At 47.5% G+C, this 13,845-nt stretch overlaps 1 protein-coding gene across 2 annotated transcripts in view; it reads right to left on the reverse strand.

The window, feature by feature from the left end:
* Positions 1-1,933: 1,933 nt before the first annotated feature.
* Positions 1,934-13,845, reverse strand: part of SYNM (synemin) — a 33,074-nt gene continuing 21,162 nt past the window's right edge. Inside the window, exons 3-5 of one of the 2 annotated variants that reach the window (XM_064267067.1) lie at positions 10,512-10,582; positions 5,852-8,271; positions 1,934-4,918 (exon numbers count right to left, since the gene is read on the reverse strand). In XM_064267067.1, coding sequence (XP_064123137.1) covers positions 4,571-4,918; positions 5,852-8,271; positions 10,512-10,582 — 2,839 coding nt within the window. In that variant the 3' untranslated portion in view covers positions 1,934-4,570. Of the gene's footprint in view, positions 8,272-10,511; positions 10,583-13,845 lie in introns of both variants that reach the window. The other variant, XM_064267066.1, reaches the window with a different exon arrangement.

The following is a 13,845-nucleotide window of genomic DNA, read 5'->3' on the forward strand; positions in this document are numbered from 1 at the left end:
GCAGTTCTACTCTGTCCTAAAGGGTCACTATGAGTCAGAATTGACTTGCCGGCAATGGGTTTGGTTTGGTTTTGGTATGGAGCTTCCATGACCTTGTCCAAGGCTGTAAATCTTTACAGAAACAGATTGCAGTATCTCTCCCGCGGAGTGGCTGGTGGGTTTCAAACTTTTGGTTTGCAGACAATCTCTTTTAACCACTGTGCCCACCAGTCACTTGTAAATCTTTTATAATCTGGGAACATTTGTATAAATGGGGATGGTGGCAATGTGTAAAAGAGATGTGAGATGTGGTCACTGCTCACCAAGAGTGTCCCCCCATCTAATTGAAGACAGAGGTTTCTACGTGATGTGGAGGTATATATTTTAGGTACATATCACATTTTTTTTATCACATTAGGGTACATGCTGGCTTTTGGAGGGGAGGGAGTGATATCTGATCTGTTACTTCTTTATTTCTTGGAGGACCATATCTTAGAATCACAGAAAACAAAATAAATTTTTTAAAAATCTGGACCCCCACACCCCCGAGGGAATGATGACTTTAAGGATATTTCACCATATGTCTGCCATCTATTAAATTTGTTAACTTCAGCATGAGAGGAAGACCACAGCAATTTTTTTAAAATCATTTGTAAAAGGCTATGGAAGGAGCCCTGGTGGTGCAATGGTTAAGCACTTGGCTGCTAAGTGAAAGGTTGGCAGTTCGAACCCAACCAGTGGCTCTGTGGGAAGAAGACACGGCGATCTGCTTGCCTAGAAAACCGTACGGGGCAGCTCTGCTCTGTCACACGGGGTCACTAGGAATCAAAAATAGACCCTACAGCACCCAACAACAATCAAAGGCTATGGAGAGGTGAAACAGCTACCAACAGGTAAGGGTATGTTGCTACTCCTTTGTCTCAAATTACCTTAAGTTTGTTAAAAAAAAAAAAAAAACCCATTGCCATCCAGTCACTTCTGACTCATACCAACCCTACAGGACGCAGTAGACCTGTCCCCCAGGGTTTCCAAGGAGCGCCTGGTCGATCTGAGCTGCCGACCTGCTGGTTGGCACCCTACAGGACGGAGTAGACCTGTCCCCCCGGGTTTCCAAGGAGCGCCTGATCGATCTGAGCTGCCGACCTGCTGGTTGGCACCCTACAGGACAGCGTAGAACTGTCCCCTAGGGTTTCCAAGGAGCGCCTGGTCGATCTGAGCTGCCGACCTGTTGGTTGGCACCCTACAGGACGGAGTAGACCTGTCCCCCAGGGTTTCCAAGGAGCGCCTGGTCGATCTGAGCTGCCGACCTCCTGGTTGGCACCCTACAGGACGGAGTAGAACTGTCCCCTAGGGTTTCCAAGGAGCGCCTGGTCGGTCTGAGCTGCCGACCTGTTGGTTGGCACCCTACAGGACGGAGTAGACCTGTCCCCCAGGGTTTCCAAGGAGCACCTGGTCGATCTGAGCTGCCGACCTCCTGGTTGGCACCCTACAGGATGGAGTAGAACTGTCCCCTAGGGTTTCCAAGGAGCGCCTGGTCGGTCTGAGCTGCCGACCTGTTGGTTGGCACCCTACAGGACGGAGTAGACCTGTCCCCCAGGGTTTCCAAGGAGCGCCTGGTCGATCTGAGCTGCCAACCTGTTGGTTAGCAGCTGTAGCATTAACCACGGTGCCACCAGGGTTTCCTAAGTTTGTCAGACTGTTCAGCCTGTATTTGAATACAAGCTAATTGGGTTATGCCGTGTCTGCCACACTTTCTAGTTCCGTGCTAACCAGTTCCGGCTCTGCTCTGATTCAGGTGGGGAATTAACAACTAAGAGATTTTTCACAGATACTCTCCCCAGTGATTCTGTGCTTCCATGAAAACATAATGTGATCACAGAGAGGCTTTACTTAGAGTTTAAATAAACACCAAACAAAATCTACTGGAAAACATTCATTTAGAGACAGTGTGGACTTTTTTCTTTCTTAGATTTTTATTTTTACACATTCTTGTGACATTTCCTTTCACAAGGAATAGGAGGTTAGCAAAATTAGCTTTTTAGATGACTCCATTCTGAATATGCATTTTAAACAGACAATACCATAACCAGTGGGAAGTTGGAAAACCCACTGATATCATTTTGTCTCAACAACAATAAACGGGAGAAGACTGGTTTTGTCCCCATTCCCTCCAACCACAAAATTGATCTGTTGTCTCTAGTGACTGGTTTTAACACCACAGAGCTGTGGGATGGCCTGTCATCATGTCAAGGGCACACGCTGCTTCTGAATGATCCAAGGACTTCATAACTCACAACAGCTCAGGATTCCATATGGGAGAACTTGTAGTGGAATATTTCTTCAACTTGGACAGAAAAATTAAGGTCTAAGATATTAACATTATTTTCCAGAGAAAGTAGAAATGGGTCGTGTTAGCATTCATCTGCAAGGCTATAAGCTAGGATAGTTACATCAAACTAAGCCACTTCTGTTTTGCCATCAAAACACTAGGCTGTCACCTTGATCGAATGGCCACCAATAAAACACTTATACAAACACCATTACCAGTTACAACTAAAATAAACAAGTCTTTGTGGAGCCATGACCACTGCTGAACCTATTTATGCTAATCATGAGTTCATTTTGGTAGCTGTAAAAAAAGAAGTTTGAAACTTACAACCCAAATCAACTTTTTCTCTTTCTATACTTTGATTCACAAGTGGTTTTGTCTTGTACTTGTGGTTAAAAATACGTATAATAAAACATTTGCCAACTCAACAATTTTTGCACATATAATTCAGTGACATGGATTATGGTCATCACGTTGCACATCCGTCACCACTGTACTCTTCCAAATTATTCCACCATCACCATAGCTACATTCCTTCTCTACTTATCAATTAAACACATTCCCCGTAGACCGCCTGCTAAAGCTGTTACCACAGCCCAGGGAGGTGTGCCCCACGTGTCCACGAGCCATGGTGTGATCGGATGCCTCCCTTAGGTTTACTGTGCCGGGGCAAGATCTTCACAAGCCGTCACCCCTCCGCCACCTCACGACAGCCTACCTGAGGATGACGTTACCCTTGGATCCTCACTCCTCAGCATACGACAGTCAGTTACAAGATGCTAGCTACGCCAGGAGTACAGTCCAGACAGCACTACGTGCAAAGAGACTCTAGTTTGGACTAAAATAAGGTTACGTTGCTGGAGGTGCTACTTTTACGCGACTCTAGGCCTTTAAAGATGGAAGCTTTAAAAACACACTGTGTAAGATAAAACTAACACAGCACACTCTAATATCTCAGATTGTGCGTATGTCTGCAGGCTCGCACACCGTGGCCCGTGAAAACGGGGCCTTTGCCATCCTCTGGGGCCACTCCTGGGTGCTTCTGTGTTGGCTGCGGGAGAGGCCACCCATTTCCTTCTCTGCGGCATCTTATTCTATTTAACATATTTTCCTTTCCCTAGACAAAACACCCCAGCTGCAATTATTTCTGTTGAAAGTGCAAAAATTCCATGAGGTCTGGTTGTTGTTGTGATTTTTAATCATTTTCATCATTCAGTCTCCGAGCTCAGAGAGACCACCACTCTGCTAACGGTGGGCTGAGAACGGCTTATTTGTGAGGCACCCAACCACCTTGTGTTTCGGATTTTACTGCACACACACCATCTTGCAAGTCCAGCTGCAGCCTGAGTGTCAAATTCTCTTCAGGTCCACCTCCCACCAGTGAAATGAAATGTTTAGGTGCTAAAGGTTAAGGTGCAGAGAAGCTCAGGCATACTCTGGTAGGGGCTGGCTGTTTCAGAGCTTAGGTTATGCTACTTTGCCTAGTGCTGCAAAAACAAAGCGCTACTGCAAGCAAGTCAATCATCCTACCCACACGTGGATCTCACGCCATGTTCTAGGACGCTGTGCACACACAGCCAGTATGTTGATTTTAAACAGACTACAGCTGTCCTCTCCACAAATAAAACACTCTGTTTTTTAAAGTTCTGCCCATGGAAAGCCAATCCGTTCAAAACTTAAAATTAACTTAACCCTATTCAAAGAACTTTTTCCTAAAGATAAAATTATTTAGCAGATTTTTTTAAATCTATAAGCAGACTGCTTATTTCTTAGGATTTCTATTTGAAAAGACTTGGAAAAAAGAAAACTGCATTCCTTTTTCCCTGAAACTGTTAGCTTGCTATCCCATGTTAGCACATGCAAATAAAACTTATTCTTAAATATATTAATCTGGTTACTGCGTAGGCACCTTACGTATAGATAACCATGGTTGCAAAACGTTGTGAGGCATTTCTGTGGCCACGTGGAAAACTGTCTCCAGAAGTGGAGAGAATACTTCAGAAAAAAGAATCTTCTAAGATTAAAAAGTATTCTGTAGAAGTCCCAACTCAAAAATAAAACTCCAATGCCTTTTAAGGCCTGAATTGATCTGAAATCTCTGCAGAGTAACTATAAAGTAAATTGACCGTTGCCTCTTTGAAGAAAGTAAAAAAAAGGAGCGGCTTTCACAGAGTGAGGCCCCCCCCTTAAAATAAGTAAAGGCCTTTGTATGTTGGTATGTTAGCAAATAAGATGCTATTTAAAGCTACACATTTGTGTTTCTCAGAACCAGTGCCCATCGCCCTCCTCCTCCTCCTTGTCTAGATAGAGCACGGCAACCTTCTTCTCGTCAGACACCACCGATCTCTGGTCCACCATCCTCTGCAGCTGCACTATCTTATCAAACTCAGCCTGCTCCTTGCCCTCTGGCCCCTGGGCCTGGTTTCCATCACCAACAGGGGCCTGAAAGCTCCTGCCCTCTGCCTGGTCCTTCCTACTGCCAGCGTCTCTCCAGGCTCCACCGTCAGACACACCGGGAGCTGCCGCTTCCTTCCCCTCAGGGAAGTGGACCGTGGCCTCTTGTGTCCACTGGGCGGAGCCGGGGGCCGCCTCTACGTGACTCACATCCATCTGAAAGGTAAAGGAAGTTTCTTTGGGCCCCAGTGTACCGTGCCTTAGCGACCTGCTGCTGTCTGCTAACTCACCTAGCTCAGGGGAACCCACTGCACCAGCAAGTGCAAACGTTTTGGAAATGGGTCCACGGAAGACAATGTGTTCAGAGGTTTCGGTTTCAGTAGGACCTAGTCTAATGTGCCTAAAGGACCTGCTAACATCTGATGTCCCTTCTGCCTCAGATGAACCTCCTGCACTCTTCTCCAGAGGAGATTCAGGAGCAGCCCTTTGGAAGGAGCTCTTTTCAGTCATGAGAATTGTTTTTCCCGAAGTGTAACTGCGACTGGCTTGGGTTATGTCTGCTGAGCCCTCTCTGTGGACAGTGCCTTCTGAGTCACTAAATCCCACGGGCTGGGGAATGGGTCCCTGGTAAACTATCTGCTCAGCAGTGTGGTGCTTCTGAGGACCGATCTGGATGTGCCTGGTGGATGTGCTGTGACGAGGCAGCTCACCAGTGTCTTCAGAACCCCCTCTGACACTCGATTCCACTTCCTCTAGAATTGGGTCTGTGAAATGGACTTGCTCACTGAACCCTTCTTCAGGGTCTAATCTGAGGTGCCTTACAGAAGCCTGGGTACCCGTGGACTCTTCAGTTTGAAAATAATCACCAGCCTTCCCTGCCCCAGGAATAGAACCCTGAAAAATAATTTCCTTTTTAGCATGAAATTGTTTGGAGCCAAACATGTGCCTCCCCGATTGGTCAGCGTCTGTAAAAAACTCAGCCTGGCCAGGCTCTTCTGTGCCCCCTTCTTCCTGAGGGGCAGGGACAGGCCCTCGGAAGAAGACTTCTTGGGACATCTGACTCTGTCTAGGACCCAGCGTGAGGTGCCTCACAGACCAGCTGGCTCCCGCTGAGGCCTCTGCCTGATCAAGGTCTCCTTCTCCACTTACCTCCACCACTTCTGCAGTGGGTCCTTCAGACAAGACTTGCTCAGTCCTCCAGATTTCAGTAGGGCCTATCTGAATGTGTCTTACAGACTGGCTTATGTTCTCCAGCACCTGTGACTGGGCAAAGCCCCTGGGGCTGCTGACTTCTACGGTGGCCGACACAGGACCCTGGCGGGTGACCTGCTCTGTGCTGGGAGAGACTGGACTGGCATCATCCCCCTCAACAGAGGGGCTGTACAGTTCCCTGGTGGCCCAGCGCTTGAAGCTAATGCCAGTGGCTGGGGCCTCCGTTCCACCTTCCGTGTCAGGGCTTCCAGGCACATGGCTATGTTGCTTGGTCAAACTCTCTCTGACCACCGACTCCACAGCTCTCTCTATTTCACTGGCTTCATCTCTGCTCAGTTTGTCTAGATCTAACTTATCAGCATCTATAGTCTGTGAGAGATTGACTTCAGCAACTAAGGTCGTGGTGCCACCGCCAGAAGTCTGGACTTGCTTTACATCCACCGAAATGCTCTCAGGCTCTCCTGCACCCTCTCGAGTGAGGACAGACAGCTCTTCCCTCACTCGCTCAGGAAGGCTTTCCTCCAGCTGCCCGATAACCTCCCCCAGCTGCTGTTTGGGTTCCTTGGAGAAGACATCCTTAATGGATGTGTGAAATTCACGTGGTATTTTAATTTCCTTCTCAGTGACTGTGGGCTCAGCATGAAACTCGCCACTTTTAGCTTGTTCTCTCCAGTAAGAAGAATCCAAGTCCCCCTCCGGAGCGGGAGCTGGAACATCCGATGGCTTCACAACCTTCTCTCCCAACGAGTCGTCCCTCTTCCTTCCCCTCTGAGTCCCTTGCACAATCTCATCTTGCCACGAGTACTTGATGGTGGATTCTTCTTCAATGTGGATCTGCCCGTACACAGAGCCTTCCTCTCTGTCATGGCCCCCTGGGTGTTCATCTGGAGTCGACACAAAGTAACTCTGCTCTCCCTCCCAGTCACCTGCCTCCGTCACTTCTTCAACATGAGTTGTGTTCTGAGGTGGCTGCTTGGTCCTTTTACGTTCATTGACCGAGAACGTGGTATCTGTTTCTCCATAACCTTCCTTTTCCTCAACAAGCCCCTTGGAGCCTGGAGACACATCATCGACCTCTTCCACTTCAAACGGGGTGGAGAACTCCTCTGCCTTCTCTGCTCCCACGTAGCTCATGGGCTCTTCAACGATCTCCACACTGACGACCTTTGCTTTCCCCTCTTTTCCTTTCAGACCAAGATTGATAATATCTCCTATCATCTGCTCAGCAGATTTTCCTTTCAGCCCCACTTCCTTCACATCCTTGCTTAAAAGGTAGTCCAGGCCAGCTTCATCCGAAACATCGATATCCTCAGTCAGTTTAGACTCCACGATGATTTCAGTCTTTGTTTTCCTGTCACCAGGAAGCTCTTTCCTTTCCATGTAAGTGACTTTTGTGTCTGGAAAAGAATTAGCAGATGCTTCTGTATCTGGAGACTGGGTAAATTGCTTAAGGATACTGGAGACAATGTTTTCTGCAATGGTTTCAGTCATGGAGTCACCTTTCACAGAGCTGGGAATGTCGCCGGCATCCATCCTGAAGCTTGCCTCTCTTGTTTCCACCCTTTCGTCTGTCCCACCACTAACATCCTTCTTGACAGACGTCTGGAAGCCTTCTGGGGACACCTCTGGGGTGCTGCCCTGGGATGCTTCCAGACTAATCGGTATCTCTCTTTCTGGCACATTTTTCTCTTTCAGCAATTCCTTCCCTTTAGCCTTTTCCCTCATTTGCTGACTTTCCCTCTTTCTTGCTTCTTTATCTAACTTTGTCAGTTCTTCCCACCTTAAGTTTCTCTCCTCAGAAGCCTTCTCTTTGGAATCAAACACTTTCTCTTCTTGCTTTGTTCTGATAGTTCCTGGTATGTCTCTACCTTGCTCCCTTGTGGCTTTCACTTCTGTTTCCTTTCTCGAAGTGACAGTCCTCTCATTTGACCATGTGCTCGCAGAAGCGCCCACTGCCATGTTGTCTCGGCGTTCCTGGTACGTCTTTCGGGCAACGGTGGAGCCCCTGGCTATGGAACTGATGACATCACCTTCACCTTCAGTTTTTGGTCTTTCAGAGAGGGTTTTCACCTGCTCTTCAGTTTTTCTTGAAAGACCATAGGCTGGAGAAAAAGTTCTGAAGCTGGTTCGATTGTTGGCAGTTTTTTCATAAGCATTTTCCTGCCGGACGGAGGCCGCAGAGGAGTATCCAGAGCCCAGGAAGCTACCTCGGGCAGCACTTCCGGTACGCCTGCTCGGATACAGCCCCGAGAGGTGATTTAAACTCGCTGGAGGTACCTTCTGCCTTGGGAACTGGTTTCTTTCATTTTCCCTCTGCAATACTGAGCTGGTGTATTGATAGGATGTGTTTCTGAATTCTGTAGGGATTGAACAAACCATTTGTTAAAATGATAGTCATCATTACCTTTTTTTCATCTTAAAAGCATCAACGCAGGTCAAATCCCACCCCTTTATAATAAATATATTTTTTAAAAAATAGAAAAGTCATTATAAATAAAATCTTTTCAATTCCCCCCATATTATTTTTCAGTAGTTTTTCAAACTCTGGTAAAAGGACATATTGTACTACAAATACTTCAGCCTAACACTCTTCTCTGGTTACTGGTCTTAAAATATTCATCCATCTTAACGAAAACGTCAACCATCTGACTGTAGAGCACAGCACGCAGGACAGACAGGCCGGGGGGCTAGTTCTGTGGCTGACATTTCACAGTCTTATGCTGTTTTGGAAACCATTAGTTTCTATTTTGTTGAGAAAAGCTAATTTTATTTCAGTAGAGAAGAGCTTTGTAATTACAAAGTACATAAATGAATTATTAAAGACCAAATCATATTACCCCTCCCCCCTTTGATATGCTTTTATTTTTCACTGATTTCTATGCTGGGCCAACAAATCTTGAGGAATTAACCTTGTTTTTAAGCTTCCAGGTTTCTTCTATTTTGACAGCCTTCTCATTTGAAAAGGCACCAGTGCAGGAAGCCTACCAGTCACCAACACCATCTATTTTAATTTCACGGTTTTGGGGTTGGGAGGCAGTCTACGCAGGTTCCTGCTCTGTTCTGGACCATCTGAATGGAGTCCGAACTCCTCCAAGGCACCTGGCCCTTAGGAATGGCACTCTGTAGTTAGAACATGGCCTGGAACATCGTCCACCCGAGAGCGCCCCCTGGTGCCTAGCCGCACCGCGTCCTGCTGAGCTGGGATGGAGCCGCCCCTTTCCCTTGGTTTCCCCCATGGCAGCCAAGGACAGGCCTCTCTGGGACAGAGCCCAGCACACAGGAGAGAGATCAGGCCAGGACATTTTCCATGGATTCCTCTTTTCAGTTCAACATACACTAAACTGAGAAGTCTCAGAAGATGAACACCCAGGAAACAGTGCAGGAAGCAAATGGTTTTTAATGAACGTTCAACAAGAGAAGATCACAGGATAGTTTTAGCCCTGTCATCTTGTGGGCACTCAGCCAACATTACTTTGTGCAATATTACCAAATAAACTGAAGTGTATTAGTAAAAAAAAATTAATAAGTATCTATAAATTCACTATCTAGAAACCCATCCATTCATTTATTCAACACACAGCTAATGGGGCACCTATCCTGTGCAGGGCAAAGAAGTATCTGGAAGCTCAAAGTCTAAGAAGATAGGTCATAATCAGTGGTATTTATTCTAAAGTTTACTTTCTTTTGGTATGATACATAACTGCTAAAATAAATTTAGTTTGAGAATATTAAGTCTTTATACACTTCAGTGAGTCCCTGAGTGATACAAACGGTTATGCACTTGGCTGCCAACTGAATGGTTGGAGGTTCAAGTCCACCCAGAGGCACCTCCAAAGAAAGCCCTGGCAATCTACTTCCAAAAAGATCACCCATTGAAGACCCTATGGAACACAGTTCCACTCTGATACACACGAGGTCACTGTGAATCGCAGACAACAGCAACCACAGGGTTTTCAAGAAGCAGCTGGTGGATTTGAACCGCCGACCTTCTGGTTAGCAGCCAAGCTCTTAACCAGTGTGCCACCAGGGCTCTCCCCAACAGAAGAACCACATACACGTATTCCCAGTTTGCCATGATTTTGAATACGGTAAAACACTCATGAACACTAAAATTATGCTGAGTAAAAGAAATATTGAACACACTGTAATTTAATCTGTTCTTGCTTAGCCAAAAAGCTTCTTAAGATGCCAAAAGGGGGGAAAAGTTATCCTACAGGTCCTTTATTACCAGTTGCTGTCCAGTTGCCTCTGACTCACAGCAACCCCACATGTGTCAGGGTAGAACTGGGCTCCACAGGGTTTCTAATGGCTGGTTTTTCAGAAGCAGATCCCCAGGCCTTTCTTCTGAGATGCCTCTAGGTGGATTCAAACATCCAACCTTTCGGTTAGCAGCTGAGTCAGGTAACTGCACCACCAGTGCCATTAAACTAAAATCTATTTGATACTTAAAAGAAAGATGAACGATAGTTATCTGAAAACTCGTATCTAACCCCTACTCTTCCAGATAAATGAGGCCTTACTATTGATAGAGGGAATAAAGAGTTCAAATAGAAAGCAGTTTAAAGGTCTATAATTAGCTTTTTAAAGATTTATTTACCTTCTGGTATATTTTCAACGTGTTTCATCCGGATCAGTATTTCTGGATTACTTTCTCCTTCCAGTAAGGCTCTGTAAAAATAATTTTTAAAAAATAATTCATTAGGAAATAAAAGAGCAAGAAGTGTCTCTAACTGATGTCATAAAACAAGAGGCGTACTGTTTAATGAGAAGCTAGTTTGTTCTGTAAACCTTTGTCTAAAGTACAATAAAAAAGCTGTCTCTAGTACAATGTATTGTATAATATGTGGTCACTGACCATCTTGTCACACTGCCATGCTTTTTAGGACTCATGTCTGAAGGGTGCGGGTAGAATCTGCGCTGTGGAGGTGTGGGCCCACCTGCCAGCCTCAGCAGACCCCAGGCCAGGCTGTGCTGTTTGGCTCACTGCAATGTCCCCGGCACACGCCACAGTATCTGCCACCTGATGGGTGTTAGTTCATACCAGCTGAAGAAATAAAATGAACAGGCTATGGCTTCAGCGTACTGGAGAGCCAAGCCCGTCTTGAAAGCCCTTCCAAACCCAGACCAAGGGGAGCATGAACAACGTGGTGCTGGAGAGATGTGGGCCTGGGGAGGCAGGAAGGGATATGGCTTCTCCAGGGAAGGGGGGACATGCAGGGCACCCCACTCTAGGCTAGGAGGCCCCAATCAATTCCAACTTCCACTGGGTCTTTCTGGAGTTGCAGGTGGAGGGATGCCTGCAAGGGACTGAGTGCTTAGAGCAATAACCAGATGGACGAGGGCCACAGCAAGATGTAGCATTTGTCTACGAATAATGCAGCTGGCCTGCACCTGTGGTTTTCAAATGGTTCCATGGGGCATTTTGGAGAGGAAGAGGAGAGGTGGACGGCTGGCAGGGTAGAAGGAGAGAAGGAAGAGCTCCAGACAACCCCTTCACCACCACACCACCACGGGGTCTTCACTCCACCCAGAGCAGCTTCCCATGAGCTCCTTTAATACAATGGATGGGAACCACTTACAAGGTGACTTCTTTGGCTACTTCCAGCTCCATTGTTGTTGTTGTTGTTAGCTACCATTGAGTTGGTCCCTGACTCATGGCAACTCCATGCACAATGGAATGAAACACTGCCTGGTCCTGCTCCATCCCCATGACTGATAGCAGACCAGACCACTGTGGTCCATAGGGTTTTCACTGGCTGATTTTCAAAGTAGATGACCAGGCGTTTCTTCCTAGTCCATCTTAGGCTAAAAGTTCCACTGAAGCCTGTTCATCAGAGCAAGCCTTCACTGATGGACAGCTGGTAGCTGTGCACAAGGTTCATTGGCCAAGGAATTAAACCCTAGCCTCCTGCATGGAAGGTGAGAATTCTACCACTGAACTACCACTACCTGCCATGACGTCTAGTTCTAAAAGTCTAAAATTCTGGAGCCTTCATTAAATTGTTATCCGCATCTGTGACTTAGACCTCAACTTTGATGACAGGTAATGGGAACAGCAGACTCTGGGGTCCCACAATACCAACATGCTGGTGGTGGGCTCAGCACGGAGTATAAACCAGCCATCACGGCGGCTGACCAGGAGGCTGGCTGCCGGAGCATAACAGTTGTTCAGTTGCTAGAGCAATGTATGAAGTCACTCACCCCAGATCCAAGGAATAGAATGTCTACGGCAAAGGGCACCCGGAGCCAGGGCCCATGTAATGCTGACGTCACTGCTGGGAGCTGGGCAGGGAGGCAGAGGGGTGACACCCAGATTAGTGCAGGGACTTGTGGTTTGGGCAAACTGGCAGCAAGTTCTGTTTCCACCAGCTTAAATGTGGCAATTCCCACAAATGCAGAGCCCCATGGGGAGTCTGAAGAAAGCAAGGAAAGCACTCACTGGAGGAAAGAGGCAAAGAAAGCAAGAAGAAATATCTACTCAAGATGGACACCATGCCGGCCTGTCGTGGGAGCAACGACTGCAGTACACACATGAGTAGATGCTGGCTGTATACAGAGCCCGGGAAGATGGCTGGTCCAGTGCGCGTGGCCTCACCTGGCACAGTCCTGCAAGGCTGCCCTCGGGAATAGCCAGGAAACAGGACACCAGCCCTGCTCCTCCCACACCCCCATGACCAAGCACTTTAGGTTCCAGAAACACAAATAGCTTCTAGCTCCGAGAAAATCCCGAGGCCTGGAGTATAAGAAGAACGTTCAGAGTAAAAGCCCGACTCCCAGCGCCCGAACCCCAGGATCACAGCCACAGACGTGCCCTGGCCTAAGCAGTGAAGGAGGCCAGGGTGGGGCTGGTCAAGTTCTATTTCAGATCTTCTCTCTGCCAGCTCAGCAGGAAGCCTCAGGGGCCATGGGTTCTCACTCCTGCAGCTGGCACATCAGGGCACAGAGTGCTTGCGACCTGGTCAGCTCTGACCTCTGAACCATAGCCAGAATGGTGGGCTCAGGTCAGCAGGCAGCATCAATGGTACACCCCTTTTGGGGAAAAATATGTCCTCCCCTGGCCAACAAGGGAGAGTGCTTTTTTTCCTCTTTCAAGAGAAATCCAAATAATTGCCCAGTAGTTCCTGAGTTTGGAAGCCTTAGTAGTAGGGTACTAGGGAACACAGACAGGGCCCCAGTCCCCCAAGAGGCTTATGGTCTTGGGGGGACAAGGTACAACACACGTGCCCCTGTACCAAGGGCCTTCACCAGCCTGGTTACACTGAGCACCAAGTGTGGCTCTACTTCCATGTCTATTAATTCATGCCATTGTCTTAGAACCCCATAGTGCAGGGCCTCTGAGATCGGCCTCCTCACTTTACAGGTGAGAAAGCTGAAGCACAGAGAGGGTATCTTGACTGAGGTCACGGAGTGGTGAACCCAGGCAGCCTTGCTCTCACACTGTACTCTCGACCACTAATCTGTGCTGTCTAACTGTCCCCCCACCCCCCGCTTCCAGATCAGAGACGCTGGCATTGCACACACATTTTAGAAAGCACAAATCCTGCAGAGAGACCCTCCATGCCACACTGTTGTTGTTAGTTGGCCACAACTCATGGAGACTCCATGCAGAATGGAACAATACACTTCCCGGTCCTGTGCCATCCCCACCATCAGTTACAGATCAGACCATCATGATCCTTTAGGTTTCCACTGGCTGGTTTTCAGAAGTAGATCACCAGGCCTTTCTTCCTGGTCCATCTTAGTTTGGAAGCTCTGCCGAAGCCTGTTCAGCATCATAGCAACACACAAGCCTCCACTGACGAGATGGGTGGTGGCTATGCAAGAGGTGTATTGGCTGGGAATCGAACCCAGATATTCCACATGGAAGGCAAGAATTCTACTACTGAACCACCACCGTCTCCCCAGACCATGCTAATTAAACACCTCTTGGT

Source organism: Loxodonta africana, chromosome 13 (assembly GCF_030014295.1).
Source record: "Loxodonta africana isolate mLoxAfr1 chromosome 13, mLoxAfr1.hap2, whole genome shotgun sequence".
NCBI lineage: Eukaryota > Metazoa > Chordata > Mammalia > Proboscidea > Elephantidae > Loxodonta > Loxodonta africana.